This window comes from Chenopodium quinoa, unplaced genomic scaffold (genome assembly GCF_001683475.1).
Source record: "Chenopodium quinoa cultivar QQ74 unplaced genomic scaffold, ASM168347v1, whole genome shotgun sequence".
Taxonomy (NCBI): domain Eukaryota; kingdom Viridiplantae; phylum Streptophyta; class Magnoliopsida; order Caryophyllales; family Amaranthaceae; genus Chenopodium; species Chenopodium quinoa.
In genome coordinates, this window is record NW_018742329.1 from 4,274,219 (window position 1) to 4,298,502 (window position 24,284).

Below are 24,284 nucleotides of genomic sequence, written 5' to 3' on the forward strand. Positions count from 1 at the left end.
CAAAGCATGGGGGTGCTTTCTCCTTATGTCAGGAGTTGGGATTTCGTCTGTGAACACTACTACAAAAAGCGTGTTTTCTGGACGCTTTTTAGGCCTTTTTCAACGCTAAAAAGCGTCGAAAAATTATTTCTTGACGCTGCAAAAAAGCGTCGAAAATTTGTGAGTCGAAAATTTTTCAGGGACACAAAAAAGTGTCGAGATTTTCGACGCTTTTTAGTGTCCAAACTAATATACGAAGCGTCGAAAATTACGTATTTGGCGCATTATCCCAAATGTGTGTAGTTTTTTAGCGACGCTTTTTCCTGTCCACATAATCAAATTTAGCAACGCTTTTTGTTGTCTTGCGTTTATTCGTGTCAGCCTATGGTATGGCGAGAAGCTCTTTGAAATTTGAAAATGTGCAAATATGTAGACATTAAAAAGCGTCTAGAATTATTTTTAAGCTTTTTTTTTTCCTTTTATTAAAATATTACCATCATATATACATTATAGTTATTTAAATTTATCATAAATTAAATTAATAACATTAAAATAAAAATAAACAAATATTCTATATAACTAGATGAGATTAAAAAAAAACAATAATTAATCAATAATAATAAGAGTGCGTAGTTAATTACCAAATTTATAAAAGAAAACATCAACACAATTAATAAAAATAATAATAAAAAAAAAGTCGCATATTATAGTAGCTTGTCCGATCCCTAAATAAATACATCACTAATATAAATAAGACTAAAAACCAAAATAGATAGATGACGGCGTTATAGACAATTTAGTCGCTTGTTTTGATGCTCAAGTGTCCCGGCCTATTCTCTTGTTGCACCTACATTGCCTTTTCCAATCTTCAAAAAAAAAATACAAATTATAAATTAGTACATTACACAATATAGGCTTATACACACACTCACACACACACACACACACACACACACACAAGCTCTAAATTTCACACACACAAGCATTTTTGAATTTCACACACAAGCATTACACAAACGTCTTTGAGAATGCCAACACTTACAACAGGAATCTTATAAACGTCAGGCTGGCAGTCTTGTAACAGCAATCTTACACACATACACACACACACACACACAAGCATTACCCAAACATCAGGCTGGCAGTCTAAGGGGGATGCCAAAGGATGGGGCCACCTCAGAAAAGAATTGGGGATTATTCGATGCAAATGGGAAGCCAGTCTATATCAGTATGGGTCTGTTTTGTCTAATAATACAACAAACCAGACTTATTGTAGTGCAAGAGATGGAGTTGACAAGAGGATTGTTCCCCTTTATTGCAGGCGAGACTTGCTATGAGCCTGATAATGTATTTGCTCATGCTACTTATGCTTTCAACACTTATTATCAGAACACAGGAAAAGGAAAAGCACTCAACATTTTAAGTGAAGTTCACATTTTTGCTTAGTAATTATACTAGTGCCTGAAGAAATATAAGAAGAGAATCCTAATCATTTATCGAGATAGGATATTATCAAATAACATGTGCACAAAGATGACCTTATAGGACTTGAAAATGCTAATCATTCATATCATAACAGTATAATCAATCATTAATTGAAAACCATAAGTGCGTTTTATTTTAAAAAAAAAATCAAACTGCCAAGAAAGAAACATCAATGATTTCCCCCTGAAGACAAGTTAGCTGACATATTGGAAGCTGACTTGTTAGCTAAACAAAGGGAAACAGATTGGAAGTTGACATGTTAGCTAGTAAGTGTTGAATAAAAATGGACAAAACCATTATGTTGGATTCAGGTTCTTTAGGTAAAGTATTCATTCTCCCTTAAAAACTCAAGAGCTATTTCTTATGTAGTAAATGAATCCCCAAATCTCATTATATTGCTAATCTATTCTATGAACATTATCAGAGCGGCTCACAATATCTAAAGCAGCCTTAATCTTTACTTAACCTTAGCAAAGAAATCCCACACATTCATTAGTATAGAACCACAGATAAAATAATATTCCATTCCATCATGCTTTATATCATGGTTTTAGGCTCAAATATAGCAGCATGATATAGCAGCAAAAGATGGAAGATAAGTCTAGACATCTCAGGCATTCAGCTTAGGTAGGGGAACGGACAGCAAGCAGCAGGGGAGCAGGACAGCAAGCAGCAGGGGAGCAGGGCAGACAAGTAGTATAAATGGATTCAGTTCTGAATTCAGTTATGGATTCAGTTCTGAATTTAAACTTCCAAAAAATCAGGTCTGAATTCAGTTCTGAATTCAATTCTGGATTCAGTTCTGAACTTCATATCTGAATTCAGTTCTGGATTTCAGCTCTGATTTTAGTTATAAAGAAAAATGTGACTTTGTTACCTGATGTTTTGCCTTTCCTAAGAATTCGGATGCTTTGTTTAAAAGACCCGGAGATGTATTCCCTTGACGAACTACACCTACAATCTGAGAAAATTGTCCAACAAGCGCTTTAAGAAGAAGATTGTTGTGTCCGACCAATCATTGTTGTCCTAGGAATACTGACAACATCATCTGGAATCAAAAACAACAGCAACAACATTGCACAGCAACAGTAGCAAGGTCGACAACAGTGTGGTCAACGTTCTGCTACAAGAACAACATCCATCATTTCAACTAATGAAAGAAATTGAATTAGTAATACATACGAATACCAATTATAATGATTCGAAAAGAAACCACACCTATGACTTTAAAGCAATAACTAGAAACCACCCTTTTCTTTCAAATCCTCACCATTCATGAATCAACCCAAAAATTCAAATTTCATCGCAACAAAAGCAAAACACAACCCAAAATTAATAAAATTTCACAATAATAGGAACATAGGGAGCGACAACAATGGACCAAGCAAGCACTCCAAATCAAAATCAATTATTACTCAATTATTACTGAAAGAATTGGAGTACAAAATAAATTGAAACAATAATAATGTAACACTTACCCAAAATCCTAGGATACCTTGATCCTTTAAAAAAAAGGTATACCTTGATCCCTGCACTATCAAAGCAACCCTGCTCAAAAAACTCAGTCATGCAATCTAGCGTCAGGTTGCTCTCTCCATTACCCTTTTCTTTGTCTTCACAATTAACAAGTCACTAAAAAAATTCGGCAAACACCACAATGAAAGGCTCATCAACAACTATTCTTCAAAATCCCAAAATACTTTGACTGATTAATATGATAATATGATTATCAGATAGAAATTAAAAGCTTCATGGCTCACAAGGAAACTCTGGTTTTCGCATTCTTAGATGCCTAGGCTCAAAATTTTTCTTCAGCAAGTAATGCTATATTGCTATGTAACTCTCATAGCTATGAATATGGATTTGCAGTTCTGTATTTATTCCATAATAACAGGATCCTGTTACATAATAACTTGAACACTAAATCAGGTTTCTATCTACATGGAACTTTAAAGAAGGTTGCAGCTCCTCTGAGTGGTACATAATCTCTTTGTAAGATACAATAAAGCTCATGGGATTATTCAAAGAGACAGTATTCCATACAATCATCAGTTACTAACTCGTAATTTTATGCTACAATTTAGTTGAAGAAAAATATATTACAATTCAGTTAAAGAGAGTCGATTTTAACTGAAGTTCATCTTTTGCCAACTCATAATTTCAGAGTATAATTTCTATAATTAAATTATTTCTCTCTTATATTAATAAGATATACAAACATGGACAAAACTTTACCAAAAAAAGGATAAATATGTATACAAAAACCTAGCACATAAAATGGCTCTTTCACCGATAAATAAGTATGAAAAAGTTCTTAAATGAATAAACATATCTCCATACAAGCTTGTGAATATCATTCTCTGTAGTTTTTGAAGCAATTGCTGACCTCCTTGGAAAAAAATGTAAGCTTAGATTTATTAAACTTGAGTCCTAGAGTCCTATAGGTAAGTTATTAGTACACAAATAGTATTTCTTTTATTGATTTCAGTCAAAGTACATAACAAGATGGGACTACCCAGAGGCAAGTGAGGTTGACCCATAGGTGAGCTTAGCTTTGTCAAAGTAGAATCCTAGTAGTTTTATAAGCTCACAAAAATGATTTCTTTTATTGATTTAAGTCTGAATAACACAAGATAGGACACAATCACAACAACGAACACACACACACACACACACACACACACATACACACACACACACCCAAAAGATAGGACATAAAAACATCCATGAAGATAGCTGAGGCAGTATCTCATTCAACAAAGGAAGGTAGTAGCGAGTTTGCAACAACACCTCAATGCGTGCAGCAGCAGCATCAAACAAGACCAAAATTAGAACAACAATTAATAATAAAAGCAACAACACATAGGTACCTGCAACACCCAACCTGTTGCCAAGCCACCAGCCATGACGCTGCCAATGTGGCTGCTATATTATGTCAGGAAGACAAGAGCATCAGGGAGATCAAGTGAAGGAAAAACTTCTTCAAAACCTCTTAATCACAGTCCCTAGTACGCCTTTAAAAAAAAGAATGGAAGAAAGCAAACCAAAAGAACTTTAACACTATATTTGATGCATAGATCTAGAGGAGGAATTAATTATTAAATTGTAAAATCATATTAAAACCAACAAAATTACAAGTAACATTTGCTAGGTAAAAGCAACAACCAAAGATGAATTGAATTTGATTAAAACTAACTAATAAAAAATATCTATCAAACATCCAATTAAAAGGAACAAGAAACTGTCATTCCGATTTGGTTCTCTTTGCTTCATTACTTATTACTTCTCAAAATCACAACTTTTCTTTAGGAATTTACTTCAAAATCTCCAATTCAATCGATTGTATATAAACGTCTTTTAAATTCGCACATGAAATCTACAATTCAATCGATTAAATATAAACTTCTTTTAAATCGTAAGCATATATTCAAAAATCAAACAACATCAGATCATAATTTTGTGATAATATAGAAAAAAAAAAGTTGCTAAAAACAATTTAATAGACTTCAATCAAAAGAGAAATTCGAATTCGTTCTAAAATGAAAGATGTACCTTATAATCAACGGCGGCAAAGAGAGTGAATAAATCGATCACAGTTCAAAGTGAGTAGAGAAATTTCACCAAGCATAATTTGGGGAATTGCAAGAAGATCTAGATTTAGATCGAATTCATGAATCTCGTGAAGGAGGGAGGAATAATTAGGGTTGGAACTGAGTAGTCTGATTTGGGTTTATTTTCCCCTTAAAATTGAAATGTGGGTTGAGTTGTGAGGTACTAACAATTCATGTGCGTGACATGTGCTTGTCTTTGACGCTTTTCAGCGACAAAAATTGCTTTCGTCACCTAAAAGCGTCGAAAAAACGCGGATACTAAATTTACCCACTAACACCCCTTATCCAGCGTCGAGGCAACATCGTCGAAAAAACACTCATTTTGTAGTAGTGGAAATAGCAATCTAAGAAAATTTCGAATCCCGGTTTCCTTATGCCATTTACGACAAATGGTTCGGGAAATTCGTAGCATGGATAGTCCTCTCCTTCTTTTATGAATTGACCATTAAGGGTAAGAGGGTACTGATCCATTGGGATTGCTTTCTTTTGAATGTGAGCGTCCCTACGTGCCTTCGAATTTTCCTGGGCTCGCTTAAGATCTTTCTGAGTCGGTTCGAAACCAAGTCCGAAAGTGTCAAATTTAGGGAGGCCAGGTGATTCCAGCGGTTTTTCTATTCCTTTTTTCTTTCCTAGGGTCATCCCAAGAAAATGTCCTTGCTTTTTCAAAATAACATTCACGATCATGTTGGAATAGGGGTCGTGGCAGAGAGGGGTCCTTTCATCCTCCTAGATTAAGGAGACCTCTTCATTAAAGCCTCACAAATGTTCATCATCTTCATCGTGCTCCACGTTTTTATTGGATTTTTTATAGATTTAATCCTCATAGGCGAAGCATCGATGGTAATAGGAATTCCTCCCACTATAGCTTTTACTTGTTGGTGGAGAGATGAGGGGACGACCTTTAGGACATGAAGTCAAGGGAGCCCCAACAATAGATTGAATGAAGCTTTAATATCTACTACTTGGAAAGTAGTAGCGTGTTCTATCGATCCCGGCGTTACATTCAGGGTAGTTTTACCAAGAGATTGACGACGAGTGTTGTCATAGGCTCTTATTCCTTGGGTTGATGGGGTTAAGTCTTCATCCCTTATGCCTAGCATCCTCACAGTTCTAAGTGGACAGACATTAATGGCTGATCCATTGCCTACAAGAGCCATAGGGACGTTCATTATCTTGCAAACCACTGTGAGGTTTAATGCCTTATAGTGTTTGTCACCTTCTGGGGGTAAATCCTTGTCGGAAAAGGTGATCAAATTGATGGGACTAGGGAGATCACTCGTGAGGAAGTTAGCCAACCCCTCAGGAGTGGTGTCAGAATCTATCCCTATTTTATGCAAGGCATTCATTACGGCCAACCTATGTTCTCGAGACGTTGCCAGAAGCTTCCATACGTTCATTTCAACTTTTGTTTTCTTGAACTGTTTGACGATGTCATTATCTTCTATGATAGGTATGGGAATTTGCTGTGTGGTTGGCATGGGTTGTGTTGAAACAGGAGGTTGCATTCTCCCGGATCTTGTGAGAACGTCTATTGATGAATCTTCTTCAACCCAAAAGCCATCCATGGCATATGACACCGAAGGTGGAGGTCCTACCATGTCTTTTAAATAGACGTCTTCTTCGTCGCTATCCCACACTTCATTAATATTTACATCTTCTTCTCATGGAACTTGGACTAGCTTCTTATCATCAATCATATTCTGAATTAAATCCTTGAATTTAAAACAGTTTTCGATAGTATGATCCCAGATTGATGATATTGACAGTAATACCTATCTGTCCTTTTCAATGATTCAAATGGTCTCGGTTCGAGAGGTTTGATCTCGCCACTCTCGGAGAGCATTTTGAACATTTGTATATATGGGATCCCAATTGGAGTGTAGAGTTTATTACTCTTCTTGGGTTTATCGGTGACTTGTAAAGGAAAACGTTTCGCTTCATAAGTCGTTCCCATGGGTGTGAACTCTTTCTTGGGCTTACTTTTCGAGGGTGGAACCTCGTCATATTTCTTCTGAAGTTCTTTTACAACCTTGAGGGCTTCACGTAGAAAGTGTGATCCTTCCATCATAGTCAGTGTAAGAAATTGTAAGTCCTCTTTACTTGCTAATTCTGGAAAGTTATCCATGGCGTCGAAAAAGATCTCCTCCTCTTCTTTGATGGCACGGATTTCTTTGACGGGTTTGACGAGAGATGAAGGATAAACCTTGTTTTCCTCATCAGAGATGGCCAAGGAGTGAGCGAGAGGCGCATTATCAATACTTGGCTTCTTACTGGAAAGGGGCAATGGTAGCTTGTTGCTATCGATTAAGTCTTGGATAGCTTCTTTAAGCTTCTAACAGTTCTCGGTAAGATGGCCCCTACCTTGGTGATACTTGCAATGTGCATTGGGGTTCTAGTTAGCCGTCCTCTTTTCGACTGGTGGGTCCCCAAATGGTCCAATAGGAGTTATAAGACCTTTTGCATTTAATCGGTCAAATGCGGTGTCATAACTCATGCCATTAGGAGTAAAGTTCCTCCTAAATGGTTTCTTTTTTCCTTGATTATTCGTAGCAAGGACTTCATTTAGGTTAAAAGTGCTAACATTGTTTGAGTGGGTGGTTTTGGAAGAAGAATGATTGTCGTTCTTCTTGCCTTTCCAGCCACTGTTGGAGTTATTGTTGGAAGCTTTCAACTTAGCCAGGTCGTCTTCAATATTAATTCCAATATCGTAGACGACCTTGAAGGTATGGAGATTATTTTGATATTTGAGATTCTTGGAGTATTTTTCTTGAAGGTTTTTGATGAATAACCTTACGGACTCTTTTTCACTTGGCACCTCAATCATCTTAGCTGAGGTTTCTCTCCATTTGTTAAAGAAGGAAGTGAAGCCTTCATTCTCCTTCTGCTTACTTGAATATTGCATTTGTATCTATCAACGAAAGCGTTTGCTATGGACTCCCAGGCGGAGGTTTTTTCTTTCTCGAGATAAAAGAACCATTGCTGGCAAACGGTTTCGAGAGATAGTGAGAACAGAGAGGGTAACACCTTCTTGTCGATACACTTAATACTCATTATTGTTTCGAAGGCTCTTAAATGAAAATAAGGGTTATCAGTTGGTTTGAATTTCGGGATGTCGTTGGCATTGAACTTCTGCGGAAGAAGATCCTTGTCCACCGAGACCCTTGTGAGCTAATCCCTTGAAACTTGTAGTCGCTTGATAGCTTGCTCAGACTCTCTTGCATAAGGTCCATCTGTTGTTGTTTCACGAGATCATTGATCTTGAGGGTTAGAATCTTTAGTGCCTCAGTCACGGTAACCAGTTGGTTCCTGAGCTCAATGACTTCTTCTTGTGTTTCCATTGACGCCTAGCTTTCCTCTTACGAGCGATGGGTTTGTCGAAAAGTTGGACTTGTACAAAAAGATTGTCTTTAATTAACCGCCCTTCCTTTCTTGACCACGCGATGTGATTTAAACCATTTTGTTTTAATTATTTGACTTAAAACGACCTTGACTTTACGGTTTTAAAGAGGAAAAATAAAAAAATAGGTGCATATTTTTCGCAAAAATAAGGTATATATATTTTTAGGAATCAAGTATGGTGTTTAATCAAGTGGTTTAAATTGGAGGATTAATATCCGACTTACCCCCTAAAAAAATGACGGAAAAAACGCACATACAAGATTTTCTTAGACATGGTCAAAGTATGTGTATTGGCGTGTGCGTTATGTGGTGAGTGTAAGTGACATGCTTGGACTTTTGTGTAAGACCATGGGACGTAGTGCCTAGACTCAATTAATGACTTAAAAAAGCATTATTAACAGTAAAATATTAACCGAATTGATTAGAAAACTGTTTAATTGGACACAAAGTGATGACTCGAGCAATAATCCGAACTGTCGTCAAAACGACAGGACTGGCGTCTCTCTTTACAGTGTAGCGCCAGACGACAGAATTGTCGCCAGGCGCCACACTTCACAGAGTGGCGCTACAGTTCAAACTTCGGCGCCATTGCTGGAGCGTTAATCTGAAACTGTTTTCGGTATTATTGATCAGCAGGGGTATACCTAAAGCCGTACTAAGTCAACTTTGGTTAAAATATTAGACTTTATTTACTCAAATTAATTAATTAATTAATTAATTAATTAGGCAAAGTTCTTTTAGCCATTAATTTATTTAATCTTAGCACAAGTCAAACAAACGGTTAGGAAAAACACATAGAGTATGCACAACAAATAATGCACAATTAGTCAAGTAGGCACGATATGATGCAATGAGTTTGCAACCTAACCATGGCTCTAGTTCTCTAAAGTTCGGGATATGGGTTAGTCAAAGAGGGTCCATGGTTAATTTTCCGGATGCACCGCGCGGAAGCCTAACCGTGAAGGGTTGGCGCGAGTGGATGGGACACCGCGAATTTAGAAAAATTCGCTTCCATGGTTTGGTGAATTCAACATTCTCGGATGTACCCTTTGTTGCTCAGAGCGTTCAATCAGGTAGATGTAGAATGAATTCCCAGAGGGTTATGTCCATATGTAGAACACATATGGGTTTCAGAAAAGTGAGAAAAACTCAATTAGGAAGTAGGATCGAGCAAACAATGCTAAAAACTGGTCGAAATTAGAACGCATATTTCTGGCTTGGTATTGGAAGAACTTGGCGCCAACAAACAGAGGCTGGCACCAGCTTTTGGCTTTAGCGCCTGGCGACAGAGGCTGTCGTCTGGCGCTAAAGTCAAAATACTGGCGCTAATCTTTGTTCGCTGACGCTAGTTTCTACATGCCTCAGCAGCTTTCTGTGCTCGATAAAATTTTCCAGTTTCACGCAGTGTTTTTCGATCCTAGTGTTGAAAGATATTCCTCAAATTTCCTACGTGTAAAAATCCTATGGTTTAACTCATTACGGATGATCTTTCCAATAAGATCTTTTTTATGCATATGACAATAATATTAATCAAAATTACGCACATGAAATACTTAGAACTTTTCGAGTCTCATTCACTCATTCTAAATCATTGCCGAAATAAATTTAAGGAATTAAAATAGAAATCCTCCCCAGTGGAGTCGCCAAAAACTGTAGGGAATATTTCAAGCATTATCCGTAGCTTGAACCCCACTATGATCATACACTAAAGTACGGTGGCGTCCAAAGGGAAGGAAGCTAGAGAAAAAGAGTCGCCAACAAGTTTTAGGAACTTGTAAACCGTTCACGAGGTGAAGGTTACACCCCTTAACGATCTAGGAGATCGTCAACTCCAATAGGTCTGGAACCATGACTGGTGGTTTGGGGATGAAGGTACAAATCCATCCTAAAAGAGATTGAACCTGCCCTAATAATAGACCTCTACTTTATTCTGATCGTATTCATGTGCGCTTTCTGACTAACATGCAATCAATAGAATTAACCTTAAACCTGTTTATCTATGTTGGTTGAATATTAATGCACAAAAAACTATTATTGGCGATCACTTGAATTATAATCATAATTAACCCTAAATAATATTATTAATTATCTTATTAAGCATGATTACAAGTACCAATTCCCTTTAAACATGCATAAAAGGTGTGATCAAGCAATAAAAATAAATATAATCAAGCAACATAATAATAATCATAAATTATAAAATAATCACAATAATAATAATAATTATAATAATCATCATCATAAAATAATCATATTAAGGCATAATAATAGCAAGATCCTAGGCATGATACTAACAAGATTAATAACATACCCTAGCATGTAACTAAGCAATAAAAATCAAATATTTAGCCCTAACATGATACTAACAATCATAAATATTAGGAAGAACATAAAAGGCATCATACTTTTAATCATACTTGATATTAAAGTTACCCTAGACATGATAATAAGAAGATCAAAACGCCCTAACATAACACTAGGAATCATAATAACAATCTAAGCATGATTTCTATATCATAATATCAATAAAAACCACTTAAGTACTTACTTGGATGCCTCGTACCTCTTTCTAATAAAAAAAATACACGCGTTAGTAACTTCAAGGAAAATAATAAAACAAACAATTAAATTAATTAATTGAAAAAGAGATTTTGAACCAAACCCTCAGAAATTAAAACCTTTCACGTCTAGGGCGAAGACAACTTTGAATAAAGCTAGGTGTATCTAGGTCTTGCGAGTGCGGAATTTTGTATTTTGAGAAAAGGCTAGTATAGAAAAGAGGGAGAGAGAATATCAAGAATTTCTTGATGAGAGTTGGTGAATCAAAACGGAGTTTTTAGAAGGCTATTTATAGAGAAAATCAGCCAAAAAGATAGAAAATCGAAATAGAGTTCTGACGCGCAAAAACGAGGTTGGCGCCAGACGCTGACATTAGCCAAGCTTAACGTCAGGCGCTAATGCTGGCGTTTGGCGCTGGCTAAATTATTGACGCGTTTTCTAAAATCAGATAGAAATTGACCGTACAGGAGGATAAAATCGTATTTTCCTCAAAAACATTTTTTCATTCTAATTAAAACTCTAAAAAGTCAACAAAAGTCAATTTATCAATGTTAACTGAATTAGGAATGAAAAGAACCTTCTAGAAGAATCTAGAAGACTAAAACCATTCTAATTGCATTAGAAATGATAAATCCATAATAGGCCCTCCTCTAGATCATTGGGTCACATATAAGGCTCAAACCGGGCCCAGTTTAGTAATTTGGCCATAAATTCCTCAATATTCATCGAAATTGGGCTTATAATATATCGTTGGAAAGCTCTTTTCAAGCCCTATCCAACTACACTACTATTGGACCCATATCATGGACCAACTAAACTGGATTGACTGTTTTCTTAAAATAGGTTTTCAAAAACAGAGAGAAGAGAAAAGAAATTAAAACTATCCGCAATACTGGACTTTCCACACTTCACTCCATTTGATTATGATTTGACGTGAAAGGTACTCATCACCGGGTTTGGTTTTGGGGAGACACAAATGGGTGTCTACAGTTATTTTACAAAATTTGACAAAATAAAAAAATAAATAAAATTTACCAACGTTAATAATTTTTCAATCTATTTAAAATAATACCCATATTGATATACTTTCACATATTTTAATTATGTATTTTATATCTATATAGTTCATATATTAAAAATGATAATTTAATATCAATGAATAAAAACAACTTTAATCCTTTTAAAAATTTAATTAATTTTTTGTTGGTAATTATGATTAGTTTGACCTTTTATTTTAATAATTTTTGTAAATATCTTAATTGTAATTAGATTGATTAAATAAGTTATTTAATAATTATATAGAAGTAAGATGTAATATATACAGGAGAGAGAAAGTGTGGTGGGGTATAGTAAAAAGTATGAGAGAAGGGGGAATGATATACTTTTTCTATACTATGAGTGGGATACTTTTTGGAGAAAGTATATTGTTTTATGGTATAGATGATGTGGAGGAGTGAGAAAGTGGTAGAAAGAGAGGGATGGTATAAATTTTTATATCATGAGTGAAGATGGTCTAAAAGGAAGTTTTAAAGTCAATGGAGTTTTAAAGAAAGTCAAATGTCAATTAGAATAGGAGTAGGAATCATTAAGAGTAGAAAGAGAATTTAGAGTAGGAGGGTTTTAGAGAGGGTATAAATACTCATCTTATGAGCAAATTAGACTTTGCCCAAGGTGGAGAATACTCAAAGGTAAACTCTCTTTTTCTCTCCTCTTATTTTCTCTCTCTCCGATCCCTAATTTTCCCTTCTCCCTTTTATTTTCTCATCCCCACGCCACACACACACGTGGTCGGCCACCACCACAACCAGCCACCAACCGGTCACCACCACCAGCGAGTGCCAGCATCATTGGCAGGCGACGCGGGCAACTGCCTTGCCGTGTGTGTGCGTGCACAACCCAACAAAAAAAAACTCTCCCTCTTGGTTTAATTTAATCCAATTTTGGTTAATGTTTTTGGGTGTGTGTGATGATTTAATGATGTTTTGATAATGATTAATATGTATATAATTTTTATATTTAGTTTTTGAATAAAAAAGCCCTGAATTGAAAACCCTAAGTTTCTTTCTTTTTACACAAACCAAAAGCATACCATATTATTACTCCATCAAAGTTGCAAGGTCTTCACAAATGGCCTCATGTTTCAACGACATTCATCAAACTAACAACTCAACTTAGCTAAGCTATGCGCAACACCATTGCCCGACCTCTTAACAAACGAGAAAGACACAAATTGGCAGCCTGAAGTGAGCTTGATAATGTCTTTCACCATGTTTTCGAATGCATTTGGTGGAGTAAACTCCTTTCTTCACGTGGTGGAACATCTTCAAGTTATCCGTCTCAAGTACAAGCCTACTGAAACTCGCTTCCCTTGTAATCAAAACGCTCTGCCTCATCGCCATGGCCTCCCCAACATCAACCTCACACGCCCCTGACCACGCAGCACAACAAGCCATCACAACATCTCCAACTGCATCCCTTAGAACCCCACTAAACCCAATCTGTTGCTACTAAAAAAAATGCAACATCAACGTTAAATTTGTAAACTCCAGGGGCCTCCAAACAACATTAAAATGTTGCAAAGGCTTAAAAATTGCAGTTTTTTCGACTGTATTTTTATTTTCGCTAACAATACTTTAAGCCTTATGGATGGTATCATGATCAAGCTTTCTTTTTCCTTCAAAAACCCACCCATTCCTCCTTATCCAAAACCCCAACGCCACTTCAAAAGATATCCCACCAATTTTTATCTGTAATTTTTCCTTTCATCATCAAACACCATTCATGCAAGTCATTATTAGCCTCACTTGATTGCGTATCCAAACGGAGGACAAAATGTCTCCAAATAGACACAACATACGAGCATGACAGAAGCATATGCATCAAAGTTTCCTCCTTCTCACCACACATAGGACATATGATGTGAATACACATCCCCTAAGCCACCAGATTGCTTCTTGTAGGAACTCCATTCTTCACACACTTCCACGCGAATAGCTTCACTTTAGGGGGAATACGAGCATGCCAAATTGCTTTTCAGAGGCAAGGTGTGATTTTCACTAATGAGGACGCTTTCCCTCTTTCCTCCTCTTCAATCAGCAAATTATATGCACTACGCACATTATATAGCCCATCCTTCGAATAATGCCAAGTCCGCCCATCCTCATCGTCATACAATGATATTGGAATGCTGCAAATATCCATCACTTCTCTCTGCGAGAATAACTCACACAACCGACATTCCACTTTTTGTCATCGAGTACGCAAACGTGCCTCGAATATGATCTCAAAATCATCAGGACTAAACAAAATCACTCACTTGGAAGTCTCCTACAACCAAAAATTACAAAGAGACAATAATACCTATTCATAATAAATTTTCAGTAATATATACACTTTTTAAATCACTTTTAAACCTTATAAAACATAATAAAAACTAATTTAAACACCTACTTTTATTCCCAATTAATGGGTAATTAAAAATCCTTTCAAGAAACATAATTCTAACCTCTACATAAAATTCCAGCAATATAAAAACTCTTAAACTTGTTGTGATTTAATTTAAAAACATTAATTTCAATATTTTTAATCAACTACAATAAAATCAATCAATAAGCATTAATTTAGAAACCTAGGGGACGGGTAAAATCTGCCAAACTTTGTGTGTGAGTTAATTATTTAAGTATGTGGAAGCATGCTTGACTTTATTTAATTATTCCAGGGTAGTATCATGATATGTATTGGTTGGAATTATTGGTTAGATTGAATTTGGTGATTTATTTTTTTAAGTATGAATTATTTGAGGTGAGTTGTTGATTGGAATTAATTATGTTGGCATGTTTATTATGAATAACACTTTTATTATTGACATGATTGAGAACATGTTTAATTAAACTAAATGTTTAATTAAGTTTGGAATATTGAAAGGGAACTTCATTATGATTCATATAATTTTTATTGATACTATAAGCATTGGAAAGAAGCTATTTAAGTGTCTATGTACATGAGGATTAAATTATATTCGGTACCTAAGTGTACTTAAGGTATTCTAAACAACGAGGGATAAGATTTGTGGTGCATTATGCGCTTAAGGTGTTATTCAACGCCGAGGTAGTTATAAAAGGGTTCAACATTAAGTTAATGTGGTCACTAATTATTCATTTAAATGGTATGTCTGATTGCTTGAATGATTTATCGTGTTATGGTTTGAGAGTCATTATCAAGTCTTAAATATGTAAATAACGTGAAGTAAAAAAGAAAACGCACCCCTTTGGATTATATATGAATATTACAATTTTTGGGGTCTCAATTTTGAACAAGACAAAAAACTTGTAACCTGTTAAACGTGTTGCCCATGATACGTGTCGCCATGTAATTGGAGGAAGTAAAATTGTAGGGTTGTGAGACAAATACAAATGTCTCACAATCATGAAAATATCATAAAAGTAAAAAGAAGAGAGAGAAAGGAGGAGAGAGATAGGAAGAGTGAAAAAGGTGGTGTGGGCTCCACTAAAAATTTTTAGAAATGGTTTCACGTGAAAAAACGACAAAAAAAAAAAATAGGACCACAACTATTGAGAGTATATTTTGTACCATTGAGGATTTTTATAAGTATCACTAAAACCGCATTGAGTACCACTGAGAGTGTATTTTGAACCATTGAGCTGTAATGGTATTATTTGACAGCCTAATTAGACATTTGAAACTTTTTTTAAATACAACTAAAATAATATTTTGTACCACTGAATTTAAAAAGGCAAAATTTAAATCCCATGTGAAAATGACCAATCTATCCCTACGAGACACTTCTAAATCTCTCTCAACCATCCGTTTATATAACCTCATGTAATTGGTCTAGATTTTTAATTTTTACAAAGATTATGAAATGGGTTAATACGGAGTAGTCTCTAATTAATCAACAAATAAAAAGGGCTAACATAATTGATTCATTGGCATTAGGCAGGAATTCAGGAATAGAACTATAGAAGCGCGTGTTTGATTGTAGCACGCATACACAAAACACTATTACACAAATACAAATTTCAGCACATTTTCTCTCTCATCATTTCTTAATTCTCAATCAAAACACCAATTTCCTTCCTTCCTTCGTTTGATCAATCGATCAATCAATCAATCAATCACTTTAGGGTTTTTGGCTCAATCTTGATTCAATTTATTTCAATCAATCCTCAATGTTCAGATTCTGGTGCGTATTTCTGTTAATTTGTCAATTTTCGTTTAATTAATTTTCTCATTCGATTTTTATTTCTGTAATTAATTGTAGTATCTTTCTATCGTTCTTTGTTTTTAGTACGGAGTAATTAATGATTTTTTGACTTTGTAATTTGCAATTTGAAAATTGTCGAATTTTATGAAGATGTACTTTTCGATGCTTTGTTACTAATCAGCTCAAGAGCTATAAATTGGTGTGGAAAAACAAATTGTATGTTTATTTGGCAGAATTTGATCATAAAAATACTAAAATAGTGAGAAATTATTAAATTATGGCCGTGATAGTTCATATTAGTTTCGACAATCTATATTTGCTTCCTTTGAAATAAATGTACTACCGCCGATTTTTTTTGGGTATAATTTGAGAGATATAAAATATTCCAAAGTTGCAACTAAAAAAAATTGGAGGTAGTATATGAATACGGATTTACACCCAAATTTGGAAAGGCGAATTGAATGAAAAATTTTGCAATCCTTGTTTGCCTAATGGGAAACAATTGAAGGTTCAAATTTGAACTAATTTGTAGGATTTATTATTAAAGGGCCCTTTTCAGCTAATAAATGGTGATAATAAATCATAAATTGAAGATTGCTTCTTTTGTTGGCTGCCAAGATTTAGTTATATTGGTAATCTGGTAAAGAAAATTAGCTTTCACAGACTATGTTTGTATAATTTTTCTTTACCCGAACAATATCACATACTAGGTTTAGCGGGATTCGCGACTTAAAGAGCTCTCTAAGTGGCCTACCCCTTCTCCTTATCTGTAAATATGGTGGATGAGAAATAAGGGAAGATATTGCTTCTTGGAGATGTTTCTCTTCTCAAAATAACTGATTTAATACTTATTTTATATGATATGAACCTTTTTTCCCCTTCTTAGTGGGCTTAAATTTTATGCAAATCAAAATTATTTAAATTCTGAATGTTAAGTTATATGCTGTTATAACATGAGAATTTATACTGAGTAAATCTTATGAGTCTCAAGCTTGTATATTTGTGTGTTATGTCAGTGGTAAATATGCCCGGGTTTACAGGTGTCAGACAGTTCAGACTACACTTTCATAGGTTCATATTACTATCTAGTCTTAGTACATTATTCTTGCCTTGACAGGGGATCTCAAGATCAGGGATCACAATCACGTCCACAACCGGCTCCGGCACAGTCATGGTATCCTCCATCTGTAATTGATTCCCCAAGTTCTTCTCGCCCCTCTACTCCTGGTAGCAATTCATCTAGCAGTTACAGTCAACCAAAGCCATTTGAAAGGCCAGAAACTAGTCCACATGTTTCACCTGCCGAAGCTGCTGGAGTAATCTCTACACTCAGGGACAAGAGGTTAGCTTCAAAATGTATTCATTGTTTCATTCAGTATCTTCTGATGTAAAACTTGCTGAAAGTTTTAGTTACCTGTTCCTCCTATGTCCTACTTCTAGTTAGGCTTTGTGGTATTCAACTTAGAAGTTAAATTGTTTTTTGCCCCAATTAAGGCATGTCTGTAAGTTTAATTCAGTAAAAAGTAGTTCAATAAAAATAAACTCAGTACAGTAAAATACATAAGATTTTAAAAAAGGAAGAGTGAAGTTCAGCTATAATAGGTTCAGCACAACTAAATTTATTTATCATAAACAATTTCAGAACGGGGAAAAACATAAGTTCATTTTAGCAATGGCATATTTAGCAAAATAAAGCTCTAAAGAACATATGCATTAGGCTTTGTTCTTTTTCCTTGCTGTAAACCTTTTTTGTCTGAATTTTCTTGTATTCTCTGGAACTAATTTGAATTTATGCTTAGTGGTAAAATGAATTTGGTAGCTTTTTTCAGAGCTTATGTTTTTTAAGACTTCTTACGGGAAAAAAGAACAAGGCCATAGTCCTTTTTTTGTGGTGACGATATCGATAAGCCTAAAAATTATCACCATATCCTTGATTATGAAGCTATTGATTACTTTGAGGAAGTTGTTTACCGTGCAGTGTCTTTATTCTTTATATAACTTGCTAAATTTAGATACATGAAAGCATTTAGGCTATCTTGTAGTAGTCATGACTGTGGATTTGGCTCAAGTTTTGTGTTAACCATAATTTCATTTAGGAGTTAGAGCCTTAGAGGTCTTACTATCTTTGCCTTCGTATGACTGTAATTGGGATCGTGAAACCGAATATTTAGAGCAAAATTGCCCCTGAAGAGTAATTAATAATGCAAAAACAAATCATTTTGAGAGTGAGGGATAGCTCAAGTGGTTAGATCTTCCCTCCCGGTTCCGGGAGATCTTGTAATCGATTCTCACCCCCGCCCTTGTGGCTTTCTAACCACCAAAAAAAAAAAAAAAAAAAAATCATTTTGGATGTCTCAATTCTCTAAGACTGAAATTCTTTTTACACTATGGAAAGTTGCTTGCTAAATTGCCTCTGAAGATTAAAATGACTGTTTTACAACTTACCTATTCCATGATTTTCATATTAATACTTTTGTTTGCATCGCTAATCTACTATAGAATCTTCCAGGTTCAAATAATGAATTTTTATTACCCTTGATGTGAATTTTAAACCGCATTCAATTATTTAAGCCACTCTGCCCTTGTTGTTTATCAATCTGAAAATGCTGGCCCAATGATTGGTGCATTAGCAGATCACCAAAAGGATGGTTATGTCTCAAGACTGCTGTGCTGGATTTTCTAATGGGATTGATTCTATTGGATAGGATTATCCAAGTAAAACACTTTACTAGGATGGGTCATCCCTAAATATATGGCACATTTTACTTTTGAAGTTAAACTTTATCAACTTTGACAATTTATTTCACTCACAATGTATGGAGTAAATATGCGAATTCAGTTTACGAGATTCTTGTCAAAAGTATTTACAATAATTTATCTATTTATTTATTTTTTTAATTTTTTTTTTTTACTCCCTCCGTATTTTTTAAGTGTTACAGTTTGACCGGCACATAGTTTTAGGCAATTTAATTGACTAATAAGAGGTAAGTGGGGTAGTTGGAGTATTTAAAAATTGTAAAAGAAAGATATTAGGGTTAATAGTTTATTGAAAAGTAATGAATATGAGAGGAGAGATATAATTAAAAAAGTAGTAGTGGGTTTGGGTGAGACCATGAGAGGAGAGAGATATAATATTTTAATGTAGTTTTTTGCCAAAAAAAGTGTAACACTTCTTAAAACACGGCCGGATTTGGTAAGTTTAACACTTAAAAAAAACACGGAGGGAGTATGTTGTAATGATAATAGTGATCAACATTTGAGATTAAAGTCAGTAAGATTTGACCACGTAATCACATGTCACATATGAGGAATAAAGATTCTTTCCAGAGAGTGTTTCCTTCAACTGAAACTGTTGTATTTCTGCAATTCAAACCCAAATTATGTATGTGAGGGAATTGATTGAGAAAAGTGCATTTCGGGAGACATAATCTTAGGATTGGGTGACTATAGATTCTAGGGGTGTCTATTCGGTTTTCGGTTTGGATTTAGGCCAAATCCAATCTGATCCGACATAAAGTTTGGTTTTTGAGTTTTAAATCCAATCCAATCCGAATTTTGTATGAATCCAATCCGATCCAAACCGTATTAAAATTCAGTTATTTGGTTCTGATCCGAAAATCCAAATTAAAATTGCAATTTTTTAGGGATTAAAGTGATTATAAAAATAAAAATGCAATTTTAAAAAGCTTACTCTTAAATACATAATTGATACAAATGTAAAAAACGTAATTAATATTAATGTAATTATCATCATAATTTTACATGGTCAATATAAAGTATCCTTATTTGTAAAAGCATGGTTTCATATTGGACTTCATGTTGGACTAAAATCATGGGTTTTTTTTTCCTTTTCTGATGCGTGGACATATACCTTTGTCCGACACAAGTACCTGAGTGCTTAATCCATGTAACATTGGGTGGGTGGCTGACCACACAAGGTTCTGGGAATGCATGAGAGAAAATAAGAAGTGGGACAAGGGAAAAGGAAGTGTAATGATGTTAATATTACATGATCTTGTTAAACTAAATATAACAATAGAAGATAGCCAAATATTACTTTGTACTTGTAAATACTACTTATAAAAATCTACTATTCCCTTCATCCCATAACATGCACATCATATTGACTTTATTATGCACACGCACTCCACTTTGACTATTTTATTTCTGCTAATATATAAACAAAAATATAAGATGTGGTTGCGTTTATTTTAATGTATTTTTTTTTCTAAACATCAACTTTACTCTTTTTTATTTTTTGTTTTTTTTTTTTTACTATTAGATAACTAAAGGTGTAGATGCTCAAAGTAATTAGTATATGTAGCATAAATTGCTTAGACTAGTCCCTCACCCCCCTCCCCCCCAATAAAAAGAAGAAAGAAAGAAACTTTGGACAGTTAGAAATAGTAATACATTTGGTTTCTTTATGTATATAGGGAGCTTGAGGAAATCTTTTCTAGTAATGCTGCTCAAATAATTTGAGGTTTAAAGATATCATAAGACCTAAAATTTACTCTTATGGTGGTTGTAATATTGAACTGCCTTCCTGTCAAATGAAATTAGTTGATGATCCATTTGGCTTGACCGTAATTCTTGTCTGTCATGATGTAGTGTTGATGAGTTACGGAAGCTTTTGAATGACAAGGAGGCCTACAATCAATTCTTATTCTCTCTTGATCAAGTAAAGACTCAGAACAATGTAAGTTATCTAGGATTTTTTATTCCCTAAATTAAATTTTTGATAATTTGTTGTAGATTGCATATTATTATGTGAACCAGATGTTTGAAATAGTGAATAGAATCACATCTACCATTGTTACAAAATTTCACTTGTTGTTGTTGTTGTTGTTGTTTTGTGATCAAGGCTTAGACGATTCACGTTTTCTATTTTTAATATATTAATGCAAGCCATTGTACCTCTCTATACCACACTTTGTTTTGCCACTCTTAGAGTCTTGACACAAGGGAAGTTATCTGGATCATGATGACATTTCAAATAAAAATTGCATTGAACCTAGTGTGATGCTGGGTTAAGTATGAAAATGAAAGAAAAATGGAACGTCTGAGCATGCGTTTGATAGCAATAAGGTGTATGTGCCACTAAATGACACTTATTTTATTATAAGATAGCTTTGTAATGTACTCAGTAGAAGTTAGATACTGTTCTCAAATTGAAGAATGCCAATTTGGGTGAAGGTGTTTATGGATGTCCATGTTACTTACTTCCCTAAAACCCTAGAACAAGGTCTGTACATGACTATTGATATATTTCTTTCTTGTTTTTGACTGCTTTTTTTCAATTTTCAGGTTAGAGATGAATTGCAAAAGGCAACTCTGCAGCTTGCAAGTAAGTTTATTTTTTATTTTTTTGTCTGGCTATTCTCTGCTCATCTTTGTCATAACATTATTATTCTTTTTTTTTTGTTTCTAGGGGAGAATTTGGATAAGGAACCAAAGATAGTGGAACTGAGAAATCAGGTGAGGCTGACTGATGCTAATTGGAGAAATTAATGTCCTTGTGAAGTGTATTCATATAATATGCAGAAATTTTCAAACCATTCTTTGTTTATGATATTATTACAGTGCATGATCATTCGCACAAGTGAGTTAGCTGATGCTCTGGAGAAGTTAAATGATCTGGAGAGACAAAAAGAGGGTATTATGAAGTGCTATTCTACAGCATCACTTCTGCACTGCTTAAAAGGTAAATTTGAGCATAGTAGACCAATGTTTCAGCTCACTTATGGAGTCATTGTGAAAATTAGTTATACCATTTAGTGTCTGTGGAAAGTGAGGCTTCAGGATTTTACTTTGGCTATGTCTGTGTTTTTTAATGGTGCGTTGAATTGGCTGTGTGTTGGGTTATATCTATTTGAACATTTTTCTTTTCTCCTCCAATGGCTTTTAGCATTTCATTATGAACTTTGAAAGATTAATGACATTATCCTTGGGCCTGTACAAGTTTCCCCTCAGCACATACCTGCCTTGGGGTTGAGATTGGGAATAAATTTGAGTATCGACTTATTATAGCTCCACATTAGGTAATTGGATAATGAGAGTGAGTTTGTGTTTGGTAAAACATGCCAGAGGTGATGATGATTTTTATTCCTCCAGGTTTTATTGGAGAAAGTTTTATATTCCCTTTCTTGCTTGCTACTACTCCTAGGTCCTAGCACCATTCCCTTTGTAATTTAGAAGTGAACTTGGGATTAGGTTTGGTGAACCAGAGTAACAGCTGACAAAAAGAAATGATATGGTTGTGAGTGCGAGCAGAATCAAAGATAAATGGTGATGAAATATGGCAAGAAAATAATAAATGGACGCATTTTAATGTTGGGGAAATCCTCAAACCAACGGATGATGAGCACCTGAAAATCCACTATAAAAATAGGATATAGAACTATCAGTCTAAACTATTTGGGTAATAATTAGTAAAATTACAAACTCAGCATGCAAGGACAAACTTACGAAGGAATAGCTTATTAGTGGAATAGGTGAGTACCATCTCTCAATGCTTTGATTTAACTAATCCATGCTTTATCTTGGCAGAGGCAGTGAACAAAGCAGATGAGGAATCTGAGGCCCTTCATCGCCAGTTTCTTGATAAAGAGATTGAGCTGGGGGCATTTATTCAGAAATACAAGAAACTTCGTTCCGTATATCACCGTCGAGCACTTACCCATCTGGCAGCCACAGCATCTTCAGTTGGATAACTCTAATTTGCTCTCAGAATTATAGCCCATTTGAAATTTCCTTGTTTATTCTGTAGTTAGCTGGTATCGGTGCTTTGATGGACTGTAATTTGGATTGAGTAGGAAGGAGAGTGTTTGCATATTTGTTAAATTCAAAAGTATTACTTGAATTGAGAAGGGAGGATTGGAGTAGAGTGTTAGTTTGCATACTGTTAACTGAAGTACATGGGTAGTGACACTGTTTGATTAGATTTGGAAATAAATATCTTTTTCTGTATATTATTTCTAAGTGTCTGTTTCTTTTGCATTGAGCTAGGTTTTTGCCATTTTTCATTATTAAAACATGTATGGTACGAGTATTATATAAATCAAAATTGAAAAGTATTTCTGGTACTTGTGTGCAGTTTGACAGGCATTGGCTAAGAGCCCAAGAGTGCTAACTAATTATTGAAATCTAACATGTTCTGGCTTTGGCTCAAATTGGACATTTGCACTGTGGCCAGTAACTTTGTGTTTACAGAAATTGACGACCATTTGATTAGAAGTATTCTGGGCCGCTAACTTGAGTCTTCAATTATCGAAAAGGGTACACATAGAGGTATTATGTACCCCCACATAGACGACCACTTTCCTGCATTTCTATTGGTTGAAAAATTTGCTTCACTTTAGCCCATCTCAATTTTCTGAAATTTCAATTTGAAATATTTCAAAAATGAAAATTTGAATTTTACTGTATATATGGCGGTGAATGAGAGTCGGAGGAAGAAGATACCATATGGCAGGGGTGACGACAGTGCCATTTAAGGAGAGAGGGGGGGGGGGTTCAGAGAATGGTAAGCGACAACGATGAGCAAAATTAGGGAGAGCGAGGAGGTTCAGAGAAGGGTAAGCAATGAGGGTGGACTGAATCAAAGCCAAACTATGGCGGGGGTTGAGCGGAAGATACAATGAAGTTCAGGTGGTTCACTTAGTGGGTTAAACTCATCATTTCAGCAGTAGAAACTTCAATCAATTGTTATGTTGTATGGACATCATCATCTAAATCTTAGCAAGGGTTTGTCCGTTTCATGGTCAAGCGTGTGGGGTTTCGAGGTGGGTGGTTCAGGTGGGTTTCAAGGTATGTGTTTAATGCTATGTTTGGATAACAAATTAGAAGGGAAATGGAAGGGAGGGAAATAGGAGGAAGGGGAAGGAAGGGAAAGTGGAGGAAATGATGAATTCCATTTTCCCTCCAAATCTCTCCAATTTTGAAGGGTTGATCTTTATTAAAGGAGGAGGAAAAATGGATCCCTCCCTCCCCCAACATATTATCCAAACAAGGAATTTTGTCTCCCT

At 35.1% G+C, this 24,284-nt stretch overlaps 1 protein-coding gene and 1 long non-coding RNA gene across 4 annotated transcripts; one reads left to right on the plus strand and one right to left on the minus strand.

Moving 5' to 3' along the window:
- Positions 1 to 604: 604 nt before the first annotated feature.
- LOC110690574 lies at positions 605 to 5,349 on the minus strand. Of its 3 annotated transcripts, none has more exons than XR_002505114.1 (4): positions 5,017 to 5,349; positions 4,335 to 4,478; positions 2,342 to 3,096; positions 605 to 845 (listed from the first exon to the last, which is right to left on the minus strand). It is a non-coding gene; the product is annotated as an uncharacterized LOC110690574 (long non-coding RNA). The 3 variants fall into 3 exon arrangements; XR_002505115.1 differs by having other exon boundaries at positions 2,342 to 2,587; positions 2,943 to 4,478; XR_002505113.1 differs by having other exon boundaries at positions 2,342 to 4,478.
- A 10,628-nt stretch (positions 5,350 to 15,977) lies between these two features.
- On the plus strand, positions 15,978 to 23,256 carry LOC110690584 (vacuolar protein-sorting-associated protein 37 homolog 1-like). The gene is made up of 7 exons (XM_021867446.1): positions 15,978 to 16,236; positions 17,375 to 17,599; positions 20,869 to 20,956; positions 21,565 to 21,604; positions 21,689 to 21,735; positions 21,841 to 21,961; positions 22,807 to 23,256. Exons 1-7 carry the CDS (start codon positions 16,223 to 16,225, stop codon positions 22,968 to 22,970), a joined length of 699 nt encoding a protein of 232 aa, XP_021723138.1. The 5' UTR covers positions 15,978 to 16,222; the 3' UTR covers positions 22,971 to 23,256.
- Positions 23,257 to 24,284: the final 1,028 nt, after the last annotated feature.

Bases quoted from the DNA above. Each gene is read 5' to 3' on its own strand.
- LOC110690584 (XM_021867446.1), top strand. The intron at 21,605-21,688 runs GTAAGTTTATTT...TTTTGTTTCTAG, and splicing joins GGCAACTCTGCAGCTTGCAA to GGGAGAATTTGGATAAGGAA. The intron at 21,962-22,806 runs GTAAATTTGAGC...TTATCTTGGCAG, and splicing joins ACTTCTGCACTGCTTAAAAG to AGGCAGTGAACAAAGCAGAT.